The sequence below is a fragment of the Mustela erminea genome, chromosome 3 (assembly GCF_009829155.1).
Source record: "Mustela erminea isolate mMusErm1 chromosome 3, mMusErm1.Pri, whole genome shotgun sequence".
Classification (NCBI taxonomy): Eukaryota; Metazoa; Chordata; class Mammalia; order Carnivora; family Mustelidae; genus Mustela; species Mustela erminea.
The window spans coordinates 39,375,889-39,388,510 of NC_045616.1; the positions used below are offsets into that span (position 1 = coordinate 39,375,889).

A 12,622-nucleotide genomic window follows, 5' to 3' on the forward strand; every position below is an offset into this window, starting at 1 on the left:
TACAGCTCAACCAAAGTACATAAAAGAAGACTTAAATAACTGCAGATATATAGTATCTTTATGGGTGGAAAACTTTGTAAAGATCTTAATCCCCCCCCAAATTAATCCAACTACTCCATAAATTCTCAATAAAATTTTATTAAAAATATTTGAGTAGTTTGTCAAACTTATCCTCAGATATATGTAGAAGGATAAACGTCTACAAATAGCTAGCTCATTTATGAATAGGGCTAGCAATGACAGAGAACTTTTCATACGATATATTAAGGTATATCGCAAAACCATAATAATAACTAATAAAAAAGGTAGCACTTACAGAAATAAACCAGTGGAATGGAATGGATTAAAAGCTCAGAAACACACTCAAATGTTTATTAAAACTTGATGTATGATAAAAGTAGCAGCACAATGAGGAGGGGACAAAATTTTTACTACATCATTTTTATAAAGAACCATAAATTGGATGGATGTCTTCCTTCCTACGTTATGCTTTCTATTTTATACCATATACAAAGGTGGACCTCACATATATTAAAGACCTCAATTTTTAAGGTAAAAGCGTAACGTCAATAAACGAAACTAGGAAAATAATTTTTTTAGTGATCAGAGAAACGCAACGAGGAGCAAGATGACACTTTAGATCGCCCAGATTCGGGGGGTGGGAGGGAGGTGGTAGGAATCCGATTAGGGCCAGCTTTGGTAAGGCTCTGAGAAAATGGGAATCCTCATGTACTCTTTCTTGCTGTGCTATCGGTGTCTCAGAGAGCAGTCTGGCGGCACCTAGTGAAGCACCTATAAACCCTTTGTCCTAGCAATTGCTCGTCTGTGGATACAAGCCCAAAGAAACTGCTGAGAGGACAGACACGAGGACGTTCATTGCAGTGTTCTGTGTGACAGAGAACAGTTAGAGGCAGTCTGAGCGACCAGCACAGGGGGCAACGGATAAATAAACCAACAATGAATGCATACTCTGCACTTTGATGCCTCACTTTGAAACAGTATGCAAGATGAGCATCTAGCCAGCAACATGGGTAGACCATAAAAAACACGTTTTAGAGTTTAAAAAGAGAGAGCGAGACAGAAATAGAATGAGATCTTGCATGTCAGGTATATGAAATAGAAAGACATACACAAAAGAGTGCATGAACAGTCCTATATGAGACATGTTCTTTTTTTTTTTTTTTTAGATTTTATTTATTTATTTGACAGAGAGAGATCACAAGTAGGCAGAGAGGCAGGCAGACAGAGGAGGAAGCAGGCTCCCTGCTGAGCAGAGAGCCCGATGCAGGGGGGTGGCGGGGCTCGATCCCAGGACCCTGAGGTCATGACCTGAGCCGAAGGCAGAGGCTTAACCCACTGAGCCACCCAGGCACCCCTATATCAGACATGTTCTGTGAGTGCCTATTGTGGGGAGCAGAATGTGTGAGGAGAATTAGGAATGGAGCCAGCAAGTAAAGTGAAACAAACAAACAAAAAAAGGAGGTCTGCACTCCAGAGACAATTGTGTGCATGACCTGAGTGTTATGATGGGCTCAGCAGTCTGCACCCAAGTTCATGAGGAACAGAAGGAGGTCTCCTCAACGGCACCCACCCACGCATAGTTTTAGCTCCCTGCACATTCTACAGTTTATAGGCAGGAATGTGAAGGAAAGCAAAAATGAAAACAAAATAGGATTGCTGAGAGGCAGTGGGGCTGGGAGAGGGATATCCATGACCATGAAACTTAAAAAAAAAAAAAAAAAAAAAAGGCGGGGGGAAAGAAAAGAAAAGAAATAACAGGAATAATTTAGTTTTTATGTTGTGCTTTATGTGTTCCATTTTAGCACGCCTGTAAATTGGTCAGGGTATCTCTGGAATGTGTAGAATTTGAAACAAGCTCTTGGGGGTTCTCTTCGGGAGAGGAAAGTCACCAAGTTGTTGGAGAAAGCAATAATCATGAAACAAAAAATAGAACCTTTTGTTCAATTCATATAGTATATAGAGATCTTAAAAAATATGTTTCTGCAATATCCAACAAGGGTAACAAGTAAATCCGAAGTTGTTTAAAAATCTGCATGTTTCCCCCTGCCTTTGGTACCTGTTTACATAAACTCTTTAAAAGCCTGATATCTTTTTTTACTGCTAAAATTTCTGTACAGTTTCATTCCTACATATTTTAAACTTCCGTAAAATCTTACTATGTTACAGGCTGCTGCTTTGCTGATTTAGATATCTAAACATCAAATCATTTTCCTTAAAACATCAAATCTGAAATCCAGCTTTCCAAACACTAGAAAGGGGTCCTACTGATTGTTGCAAGATCAAGAATTCTATTGACCTAAGTCCTATTCAATCCTAATATAAAATAATATATTAGTATATATTACACTGTAGAATATAGCATATAATATGACACTAATCAAATAATAATCCTCTTCAAAAATACTAATCCCACACCCCTGTACAAATTACCTCCATTTGGCCGAGGGGAAAACTAAAACACTTAAGCAAGTGTTCGGGATCACAGTGGGAATAACAACAGTTCTATGTGAACCTTGACCTCATGAAGTCCTTCATCCTTCTGGTTTGGGCTCTTGGAGACTAGTTACTCGCAGAACGAAAGAGAAGATTTAATCATCAAGGAGAAACACGGAAAAGAAAGAGGAAAGGGAAACAATGAAGTGTCATCAACCCAGAAGTCCTTTGGGCCCGCTGGGCTCCTTTGTTTCCCAAGAGCAGCTTTCCTAAAAACAAGTACAGAAGTCTGGGCCCTGGGTGGCCCAACGCAGCGCCGGCAGACCGCGCAGCCCCAGGGATGGTACCTGTCTTGCACATTCCTCTTCCGCGCCTGTGAGGAGTGGTGGCGTTTGTCTCACAGCAGAGGTGCGAGTCTGACACGGTGTAAGATTGGTGGCATAATAAGAAGACAGTGATCCAAGGAGAAAGTGTGAATTAGAAAAAGAAATCATTTTTCTCTCTCCTGTAGCTGTAAATAACCTCACCCACAGCTCCCTACTTTTCAAAACTCCAGGCCAAAAGGCTAGGGAGAAAGAGTTGGCTGGAGAGCTTGTCTTTTAAAGGACGTCATCACCAAAGAAATGTATTTGCAAAAAACGTGGATTTTCAACCTCGTTCATTTCCTGAAACAAATGGTTCTCTGGACTCTCGCTTCAGGCCGTTTGTCTTCTGTGTCCTAGAAAGCAAGCGAGATTGCTGGGCTGTCCAGGCCAGGAAGGCAATGGCCAGGAGTTTCTTTCTCCAGGGCGGGGAGATACTTAGGGAAGGATTTAAGCGGGGGGAAAGCTAATAATATTGTTTTTGTAAAATACTGCGGTTGGAAAAAGAAAAGCACACAGGGGGAACCTAAATCGTAGCCAAGGAAAGAGAAGAGCTTAGTGGTTGATGACAAAGACCGCTCATGCGCAGAGCCTCCTGGCCACTGAGGCACGCCGGGCTACTGGCCATGAAGCTGTGGTCCAACATCAAGTGAGAACTTGCTACACATATGGGATTTCAGGGCTCATCCCAGACCTACTGAATGGAGAGAGTAGTCTAACAAACACACTGGGTGATTTGCATCTACATTTAGTTTGAGGAGCACTGTCCTAGGACATTGCCTTATTTTTAGCTCCCAGTAAAATTAGTAGATAAGTAATAACAAAACCAGGAGGGTTTAACTGTGTACACTTTATAATTAGTTCTTTTAACAAACACACACACACACACACACACACACACACACACACACACTACAATGACTATATAAATAATCTAACATGGAAATCATATAAAAAATCTAAATTCTACACTTTATAATTAGTTCTTTTAACACACACAAACACACTACAATGACTATATAAATAATCTAACATGGAAATCATATAAAAAAAATCTAAGTTCTACCAGACCCACGTCCTCCTGCAAAGGATGTCAAACCACCATCACAACAGCAGCAGCTGTTTGGAACTCAGCAACTCCCCGTGTATCGGGATCATGTCCTAACTCTGAATGTGAAAAACTTTCCTTTAATATGATGACACCACGCCACAGCAGGACCATCTGTATCCCTGCCCCAGAGAGAATTTTCTGGTGGACCAAGTTATGTTTTTGGCCAGCTGAAACTCAAGCCTAGCCTGATCAGTATCAGAGAAACCCATATGCAGTCTGTGTAAGCAAGAGGAAAATGACCTCAAGGGGCAGCCCACTGCAGCAGTACATAAATAAATTGGCAGATGTGTCAACTATGCATATTAGTCCAGAGTGCAGTTCTTTGGGGACTAAAGTCCAAAGACAAAGACATTTGTGGGTTGCCGGTCAATCTGGAGCATTTCTTCTAATTTTTCTGGATGTGTTTTTGACAGGAGCTTAAGGGCAGTTCAATAAATTAAAATGTATTTACATGGCAATGAAGAATTATCTTGACACACAGAGTTATTTAATTACCAAGGTGCTTTGCGTGCTGCTAAAGTTAAGACTGTGTCAGCCTTTCTGGGACAAATCTTTATTTTCAGGGCCATGTGGCTCAGCCAGGAATGATCCCCTGGGTTGGAGCTTGTCATTTATAGAAGAGGAGTCTCCTCACTGACCCCCATTTCCATAGACAGCTCTAAACAGATCGGTAATCTCAATGTCAGACATCATGATGAAGTCAGCGCTGCTGAGGCCAAATGTCCCCCTTCAGGGATGTGGCCTCCCTCTCAGAGGAATTGTAAATGAAGTCATACCCCATTTGCAATCTTCAAAGCATGTCAGGGTTGCTGTCTGTCTGAGTGACATTCAGAGAATTTTCTTGAGGCATCAAGAGGTAGGCGTATGATGAAAGTCTGTTTCCATGCTGGCAGCATCAAAGCACAATTGGTAAACGGTGACCTCATATTATTAGGGACAGGGACAGTTTCCCCCAAGCTGTGCACCATATTGATCATAGAGGGAAGGGGACACCTCTGAGTCCAGGCCCCAAGGAAGTCACTCTGAGAAAGAGGACAGGTACCTGGAAGCTCAGGGTCAAACCCGCAGCACTAAGTTGGACAGGAAAGAAAAAAGGATAAAAACATTTGTGCCTCGGCTTTCCTAGAATTTCTGTTTACTTCCATGGTCAGAGGTTTATCATTGATTTTGATCAGAAAGAATATGGGCAACAGATATATTAGCATGGTTAGTTCCTCCCATGAGCTAACCCAGGTCGTGGAAGACAATTATCTTGAATAAAAATGAGAGAGAAAAGCCAAACATTGCCCATCTCCCTTCCTTGGATCTAAGTCAAAATATGTTAAAGATCTAACTTGATGTTATAGACAGTGAGAATGAATAGACTTAAGTCATCCAAGATGAGAGCTGACAAGACCACATGGTAGAATACAACGTGTTCTGCATGAAGAGCCAGAAATCCTGGGTCCCACGTCTGACTCAACTCCTCCTGAGCTGTGGGTCCTCGGAGAAGTCACTTTACCTCTCCAGGTTTCATTTTCCTCATCAACGTGAGGGACTGAGTCCCTAAGGAACTCTCGCATTCATTCCAGCTGTAGGATTCTATTTCATTTATTCTGCGTATGCGAACGATAACCCCCCTTTCCTCCATTCCTTCTGAAAAGCAACAATCTTTCCAAGTGGATTATAAATTGTTTTTTTGTTTTTTCAAGCACTGAACTATCCCAAATTCATTTCTCTAGGTCCTGACATCTTGACTCTGGTGGTGGGATCTGACATCAGTCGCTGTCCCAACACCCCGCGGCCCACCTGCCGCGGCTACCTACATAAAAGGACTCACTCGGGTTTTGTGAAGGGTTGGAGGAAGAGGTGGTTTGTGCTGAAGCATGACGGCTGCCTCCACTATTACAGACATAAGAAGGTAAACTGAGAAGTGCCGTCTGTCCATTACCAAAGTGCTTTCTCATAAGGTACCGTGTTGTAGGATTCTGGAAACAGTGTTCTCTCCTGTGACTTTTAAAGTACTTTTCCTTCTTCAGAGGTACCGAGAATTGTAATTTATTTTCTCTGCTGCTGCATAAATCAAGGCTGGCATAAGTTTCTATCTCGTTTATTCCTATTTTCAGATCCTCTGTGAAAATTTCCTTATCAAAGCCAAGAAAATAAGAACCAAAGTGCATACCTAGTACCCTGGAGAAATCAAAGCGGGCTAAGGCAAAGTACAGCTAACATCTCGCTGGACCGCGGCGCCCGAGCGCGGTTCCCTAGGTTACAGGGATTGATGTCAGCGAGGCTTCTGAAGCCTCCGAGAAGCTGCCTAGAATACCTTGTTTCATTTCCCAGATTTCATCAAAGCAGCGATTTTTAACTATAGGTGAAGGTTGGAATATTTGGGGAAATGAGCAGATCCGATTCTCCTCCTTCCGGGCGTTTCTCAGTCAGCACGCGAGGGATGGGGACTGGCCCAGGGATCTGGGGAAGGCACTTGGGGTGATTCTAGGGTGCCCTTCACACGGTCAGCCTGTGGGTCACGTCTTGCCCGCGGAAGCGTTTTTTCAGCCCTACGCAATATGGTATTTAATTTGTTTAATCAGATGCAAATATCATAAATGTCAGAGATTTCCCACAGAAGTCCCGATTTCCAGCTTCTCTTGAAAAATTTCCGAGCAACAGTTGGTGGGGGCCGAACAGTGACTCCGTCCTCTAGGAGCTTTTGAGCTGTCTGGTTCAAGAGAGGGCTGACTCCTTCCCACTGTCTTCTGACCTGTTGGCTTCACTCTGAACCACAGGTGTGATCTACCTCTAGTAAGTGAAGTAAGAATAGGAGTTTGGCTTGTTTTCCTTACATACGACACAATCTTTATTTTACATTACCCTAGTTTCTTCTTTTTTTTTTTTCTTTTTGTATTATATATATAACATGCTTAAAACCTTAATTCCTTTCTGGATCAAAGAAAGGAGTACATCAATAAAAAAAAATCAATACCTTTTTAAAATGAGGAATAACTTTGCATATCGAATCATTGCGAAGAATCCCTTTTCCTAAACTGTGAGTCATTTATTTGGGACATACACGCAGAGGTGTCTGCCTTTTGTGGGAATGTGAGCCATGGCCACTTTGAAAAAACTCTGTCTCCCTCCAGTGCAGGAAAATAGGATTCTCTGTAATCAGGATGAGAAACGACAGTCCAGGCTTGTTCTCTCTATTCTGACTGTTAAAGTAAAACAGACCAGAAGTTTCCAGCCTGGGTATTGCTTCAGAAGCCCCTGAAGAGTTTTCCAAAGTATATGCAAAGAAGACCCGTCTCCTTCTCCCTTCCCACCCCCCAAGGGGGTCTTGGAAACTTTATGTTCTTTTTTTATGCTTTTTCAGGGTAATTCTCATGCAACTGATTTGTAACCTGGGCGAGTCCCATGGCAAAGTGTGTTCCCGTCTAGAGTCAGAAGGCAAAAATAAAAACAATAATGCAAGCGTACCAGTTTTTCTTTCACAGGATAGATAGTTCTTTATCCTGGGAATGTGTCCTTTCTACCTTTTCAGTGATCATTTTTGTTTCTTCTTGTGAAACAGTGACAAGACAATGCTAGCTTTTCTGGGATGGCCTTCCTCAGCGAAACAAATAACATAAAGCAGCCTATGTCAAGCACCCCATATTTTAAGCTTCCTGTTCTTAAACTCAGAATGGTTCCTGGATCCAGTGCTCCAGGTCTGAGTTTGCCAGGTGGCAGTCTCGGGACGGGTGCTGCCTGCAGATGTTATGTTTGGCTTGCACGATGTTTTCATAAATTTTTTAATTAAATGCATTCAGGTGAAGCATGTGCTGTCCAATTTGCCATAATCCCTGCTACTCCTCATTTCCTTACACTGAGCCCAGTCATTTAAATTACCCAGTAGGCCCTGTAAGGGTTCGAGTATATGAATCCTGGGGTAGAATTTATGTGGAGAATTAGAAGTGTGGCGGTATTGTGGTTAAAATTAAAAGGGTGTTCTGTGTGTTTTTTTTTTTTTTAACTGTTTCTAGTCCTCTTTGGGAAAGAAATGTGGATCTTATATAGTTTGGACACAGACCATCAATGCCACAAGTAGGCTTTAGTGTGGAGATGGTAGAATACAAAAATAAGGCTTTATTTTGTTTATAAAGGACCCAAATCCAATCCCTTGTGGAGCTGCAAATTCCAGAATATATTACGTCTGATCTTTATAATAGATAGCAATGATGGAGAAGAGTTAAAGGGGCATAATAAGAACATAACAGAATAAATTGGCAGAAAATGAACTCAGCTATACAGTATTCACTCAAGCAATAAATATTTATCGAGTGCTTTTACGAGCCAGGCATTATGCTAAACTCTGGAAACACACACTACAAAGACAGGGTACCTGCCCTGTTTGTGCTTATGGTTACATAGGACAGACTGGTATTAAGGAATATATTCACAAATAAATTTGCAATGGTGAGTAGTACTGTAAGTACAATGACAGGGCGAGGGAGAACAGTAGCAGTCTGGATCTAACCAAGAGATACAGTAACACAGTGATTTAAACAAGGAAGTTTGATATGAAGAATTGTGAAATTATGATAAAAGAATAACTACAGGCTATAAAAATAAATAAATAAAAATAACAACTATATGGTATCAAGAGGGAGTAGTCAAGCAAGGACAAACTTAGAAGTAGGATCCTCTCCAAGGCTGGGGATTCGGATCTCCTGGGGAAAGGTAGTTGAATTCATGGGCCAGCAGGGCAGCCCACTGGTCTGCTGGGCCAGACCGAGCGACCAGTCACAGAACAGAAAGGAAGCAACCCTTTGGATCACAGAGGGGGCAGATGAACAGAAGCTGGTAGCCTGTGCATGGGTATGTGACAGGAGTGAGGATGCCCGTGTGGACTGGAGACCTGGAGCATAAGGTGTCCTTGTGAGGAAGACTATGTCTGGAGGGTGGTGGGTTGGGGACAAAACTACGGGGGGGGGGGGGGGGGGGGAGAAGTGAACACAGGGAATCAGTATACCGGGGTTGGTGGGGGCAGGCAGAGACCTGGAGCATAGGAAGGACGTCCGCGTGGAGAGGGCTGAAGGAAGGTGATCACTAGGCCACACTGGGGCCGCCAGGACTCAGGGTCAGCACGTTGGGACAGAACACCCCCATGTGTCCACATACCCACACTGCTAGACCCAGTCTGAGCCCCTGGAAAGACCAGGAGCAGGCTTCCTCCTGCAATGTGCCTCCAGCGCCCTCTACCGAAAAAGATGAGCACCCACGTTTACTGTAAAAGAACTATGGAAAGGCATTCCATCCACTATTGTGGTGCACATGCGAAGTGAAGTTGGAGAGGAGAATCAGGAAGCTCACAATTGGCACAAAAGTAAAAGGAAGGGTCTAGTATAAATTAACAAAATGGGAACTCTGTAATGAATTCCTTCTTGAGGATGTAGCGTTTCACCTGAGGCCTGAGGATTGAATAAAAGTTAGCCAGAGCGAAAGTTGAGATGAGCATTTTGCAAGCAGAATAAATATGTGTGCAGTCCCTGAATTGGGGGGGGGGGGGGGAAGCTTAAAAGTCTGAAGATCTCGGAGAAAGCCCCATGTGGTTAAACCATAGTGCAAGGCGGTAGGCAGGGAAGGCAGCAGGTCAGGTTAAAGAGTTAGGCAAGAGGCTGGTGATGTGGGGCCCAGAGTCAGTGACAGGAATATTTGGATGTTTTCCTAACCATAATAGAGAGCCACCAAAATATCTCAGGCAAAGGAATTTTCAAAAGATCTTTCTGTTCTGTGGAGAATAAATTGGAAGAGCACGAGAGTTGAATAGAAATACCAGTTCTAGTGCCATTTTAGCGAGAAGAGGTAGTGGTCTTGATCGGAGTGGGAGTAATAAAGCCGAGTGGACAGATCTCCAGATATATGTAAAGCTAAAACAGATTTGGCAATGAATTAAATGTGGCAGAGAAAGTAGATATAAGGAACATTGAAGGACGACTTCAAAGCTCTAGCACAAGTAACTGATTGGATGAGGTATTATTTACTGAAGAGGGAAGAGGTGACAAGGGTACAGGGTAAGGTGAGATCAGTAGTTCAATTTGAACAACTATGGAATATAGAGAGAGAATTTGTAGTGTTGTCTATTCTACATGTGACCGTATGGTACATATATATATAAATTAAATATACATAAATTATATAAATTTAAATTAAATATTTAAAATAAATATATATTATATATTATGTAAATATATATAAATTATATGCATTTACATTAAATATTATTTAAAATAAATAAATATATATATATTATTTAAACCCACAGAAATTGATGAGATTGCCTAAGGAGAGAATATAAAGTGAGATGAAAAAAGAGCTCTCAGCTTTACCCCAAGGTGGACGGAGTAGAAGGAAAAGGGAAGGGTGGTTGAGAGGGGTGACCAGGTGGCCAGAGGGATACGAACCAAACATGTGCTGGGAACCAAGATTTTTGAAAAAGTTCCAAAAAGGAAGGTTACCAGTGTCTTCCAGTGTCGCCGCAAGACCACGCTACGATGAGTATTAGGAAGTATCCATTAAGTTTGGCATGATTCAAGTCCTTGCAAATTTTGGTACGAGAAATCTGGCTTATACAGAGTGAAGCAATTCATTAGTGTGAATTGGAAAAGTTAAGTAGCATTTGTAGACCAGTCTTTTTTTTTTCTTTTTTTAAAGATTTTATTTATTTATTTGACAGACAGAGATCACAAGTAGGCAGAGGCCGGCAGAGAGAGAAGGGGGAAACAGGCTCCCTGATGAGCAGAGAATTCAATGTGGGGCTTGAAACCAGAATCCTGGGATCATGACCTGAGCTGAAGGCAGAGGCTTTAACCCACTGAGCCACCCAGGTGCCCTGTAGACCAGTCTTTTTTTTTTTTTTTTTAAACATATAATATATTTTTATCCCCAGGGGTACGGGTCTGTGAATCGCCAGGTTTTCACACTTCACAGCACTCACCAAAGCACATACCCTCCCCAATGTCCATAACCCCACCCCCCTTCTCTCAACCCTCCTCCCCCCAGCAACCCTCAGTTTGTTTTGTGAGATTAAGAGTCACTTATGGTTTGTCTCCCTCCCAATCCCATCTTGTTTCATTCATTCTTCTCCTACCCCCTTAAGCCCCCATGTTGCATCTCCACTTCCTCATATCAGGGAGATCATATGATAGTTGTCTTTCTCCGATTGACTTATTTCGCTAAGCATGATACGCTCTAGTTCCATCCACGTTGTCGCAAATGGCAAGATTTCATTTCTTTTGATGGCTGCGTAGTATTCCATTGTGTATATATACCACCTCTTCTTTATCCATTCATCTGTTGATGGACATCTAGGTTCTTTCCATAGTTTGGCTAGACCAGTCTTTCGAAAACCTTGTCTCTGAAAGGGACTAGAGAAGCAGTGTGATAACTGAGTATGCAGTTCACTTATAGTTAATTACTTACATAATTGGGTTTGCATCTACTATCACCATTTTTGCTTTCCACTCGTCTCTCCATTCTGTTTCTTTTCCTTACCTTTCTCGCCTGCTTTCATTAAAGAGTTTTACAATTCCACTTAACTTGGGAGTTATTAAGTCTCTTACTATTCTTTCAGTGATTATCAAAACTATTACAACATGTGTTTAAACTTATTAGCATTGAATATAAATTTGTACTTAACGCACTTTCATGGCCATCACAGCATGTAATTTTGCCACACCCTAAGTAGTAGGTGTTACCATGTATTTTAATTCCATATAACTTGCTAAGACACTATTAATATCCTTTCATACAATCAATATTCTTGTATTTATCTACATGTCTACTTGCTCTGTTGGCATTCATCTGTCCCTGTATCTTCAAGCATTTCACCTGGCAACATTTTCCTTAACTTCTCCATAGAAAGCCAAAAGAACAGTCTCCTTGTCTCTTTGTGCTTTATTCTGCATAGATTCCTCTCACATACTTCCCACTGTCTAGTTTAATATCAAATCAACCCCCTAAAAGTTCTTAATTTTCATAATTGTATTTTCAGTTCCAGCTTTCATTTGACTTTTCTTTTTTTATAGTTTCCTGCATAAGCTGAAATGTTTCAACTTGAACACAGTAATCATAGTCATGCGAAATTACATCCTTTATCAGGATCCCCCATAGGTCTGTTTCTGGCACCTGCCATTTCCGCAGTTTTGTTTCGGCCACAATGATAAAGGCTAGTCCCAAATCATCTTCCTCTAATCAGCATGAAAATAATTGTAAGCAACCTGTAGTCCTTGTGAGGGTTGGCCTTTTTTGTCATTCACCCAGGGTCATTCCTTGCGGGTTCTAACTCAGAGCCTGACTTATCAGGACTAACCTCTTCATGGGGTCTAAACTCCACGAAGTCCTTGAAAGCTGTTTTTAGCTTCTCAGCCTTTTCAGATGAAATGGCCCCAGTGTTGGGCTCCTCCCCTGCTGGGTTTTAGCCCCATTATACTTCACTGTTTTACAAGCCTTCCGAAGTATTTGAAGAGCCATTTATATGTACATTCAACTTTTCTATTTTTCTCAGTGATAGAGTTTGTATTAATTAGTCTGCCATTAATTAATCTGCCATTACGAAAAAAAAAAAAAACACCAGTTCTAATGACAGCTGAAAAGGAAGTATGAGGGAAAACTTGTTTTGTTATTGTTTTTCTGGTATAAGATACCAAAGGGTGAATGCTGCGGAGGGTAGAGTCAA

General features: G+C 41.7%; 1 protein-coding gene across 1 annotated transcript in view; it reads left to right on the forward strand.

The window, feature by feature from the left end:
- The window catches only part of LOC116586074, a 107,508-nt gene that overhangs the window by 44,134 nt on the left and 50,752 nt on the right, over window positions 1-12,622 (forward strand). Inside the window, exon 7 of the mRNA XM_032335605.1 lies at window positions 5,649-5,827. Within this exon, the coding sequence (XP_032191496.1) occupies window positions 5,649-5,827 (179 nt within the window). The remainder of the gene's footprint in view (window positions 1-5,648; window positions 5,828-12,622) is intronic.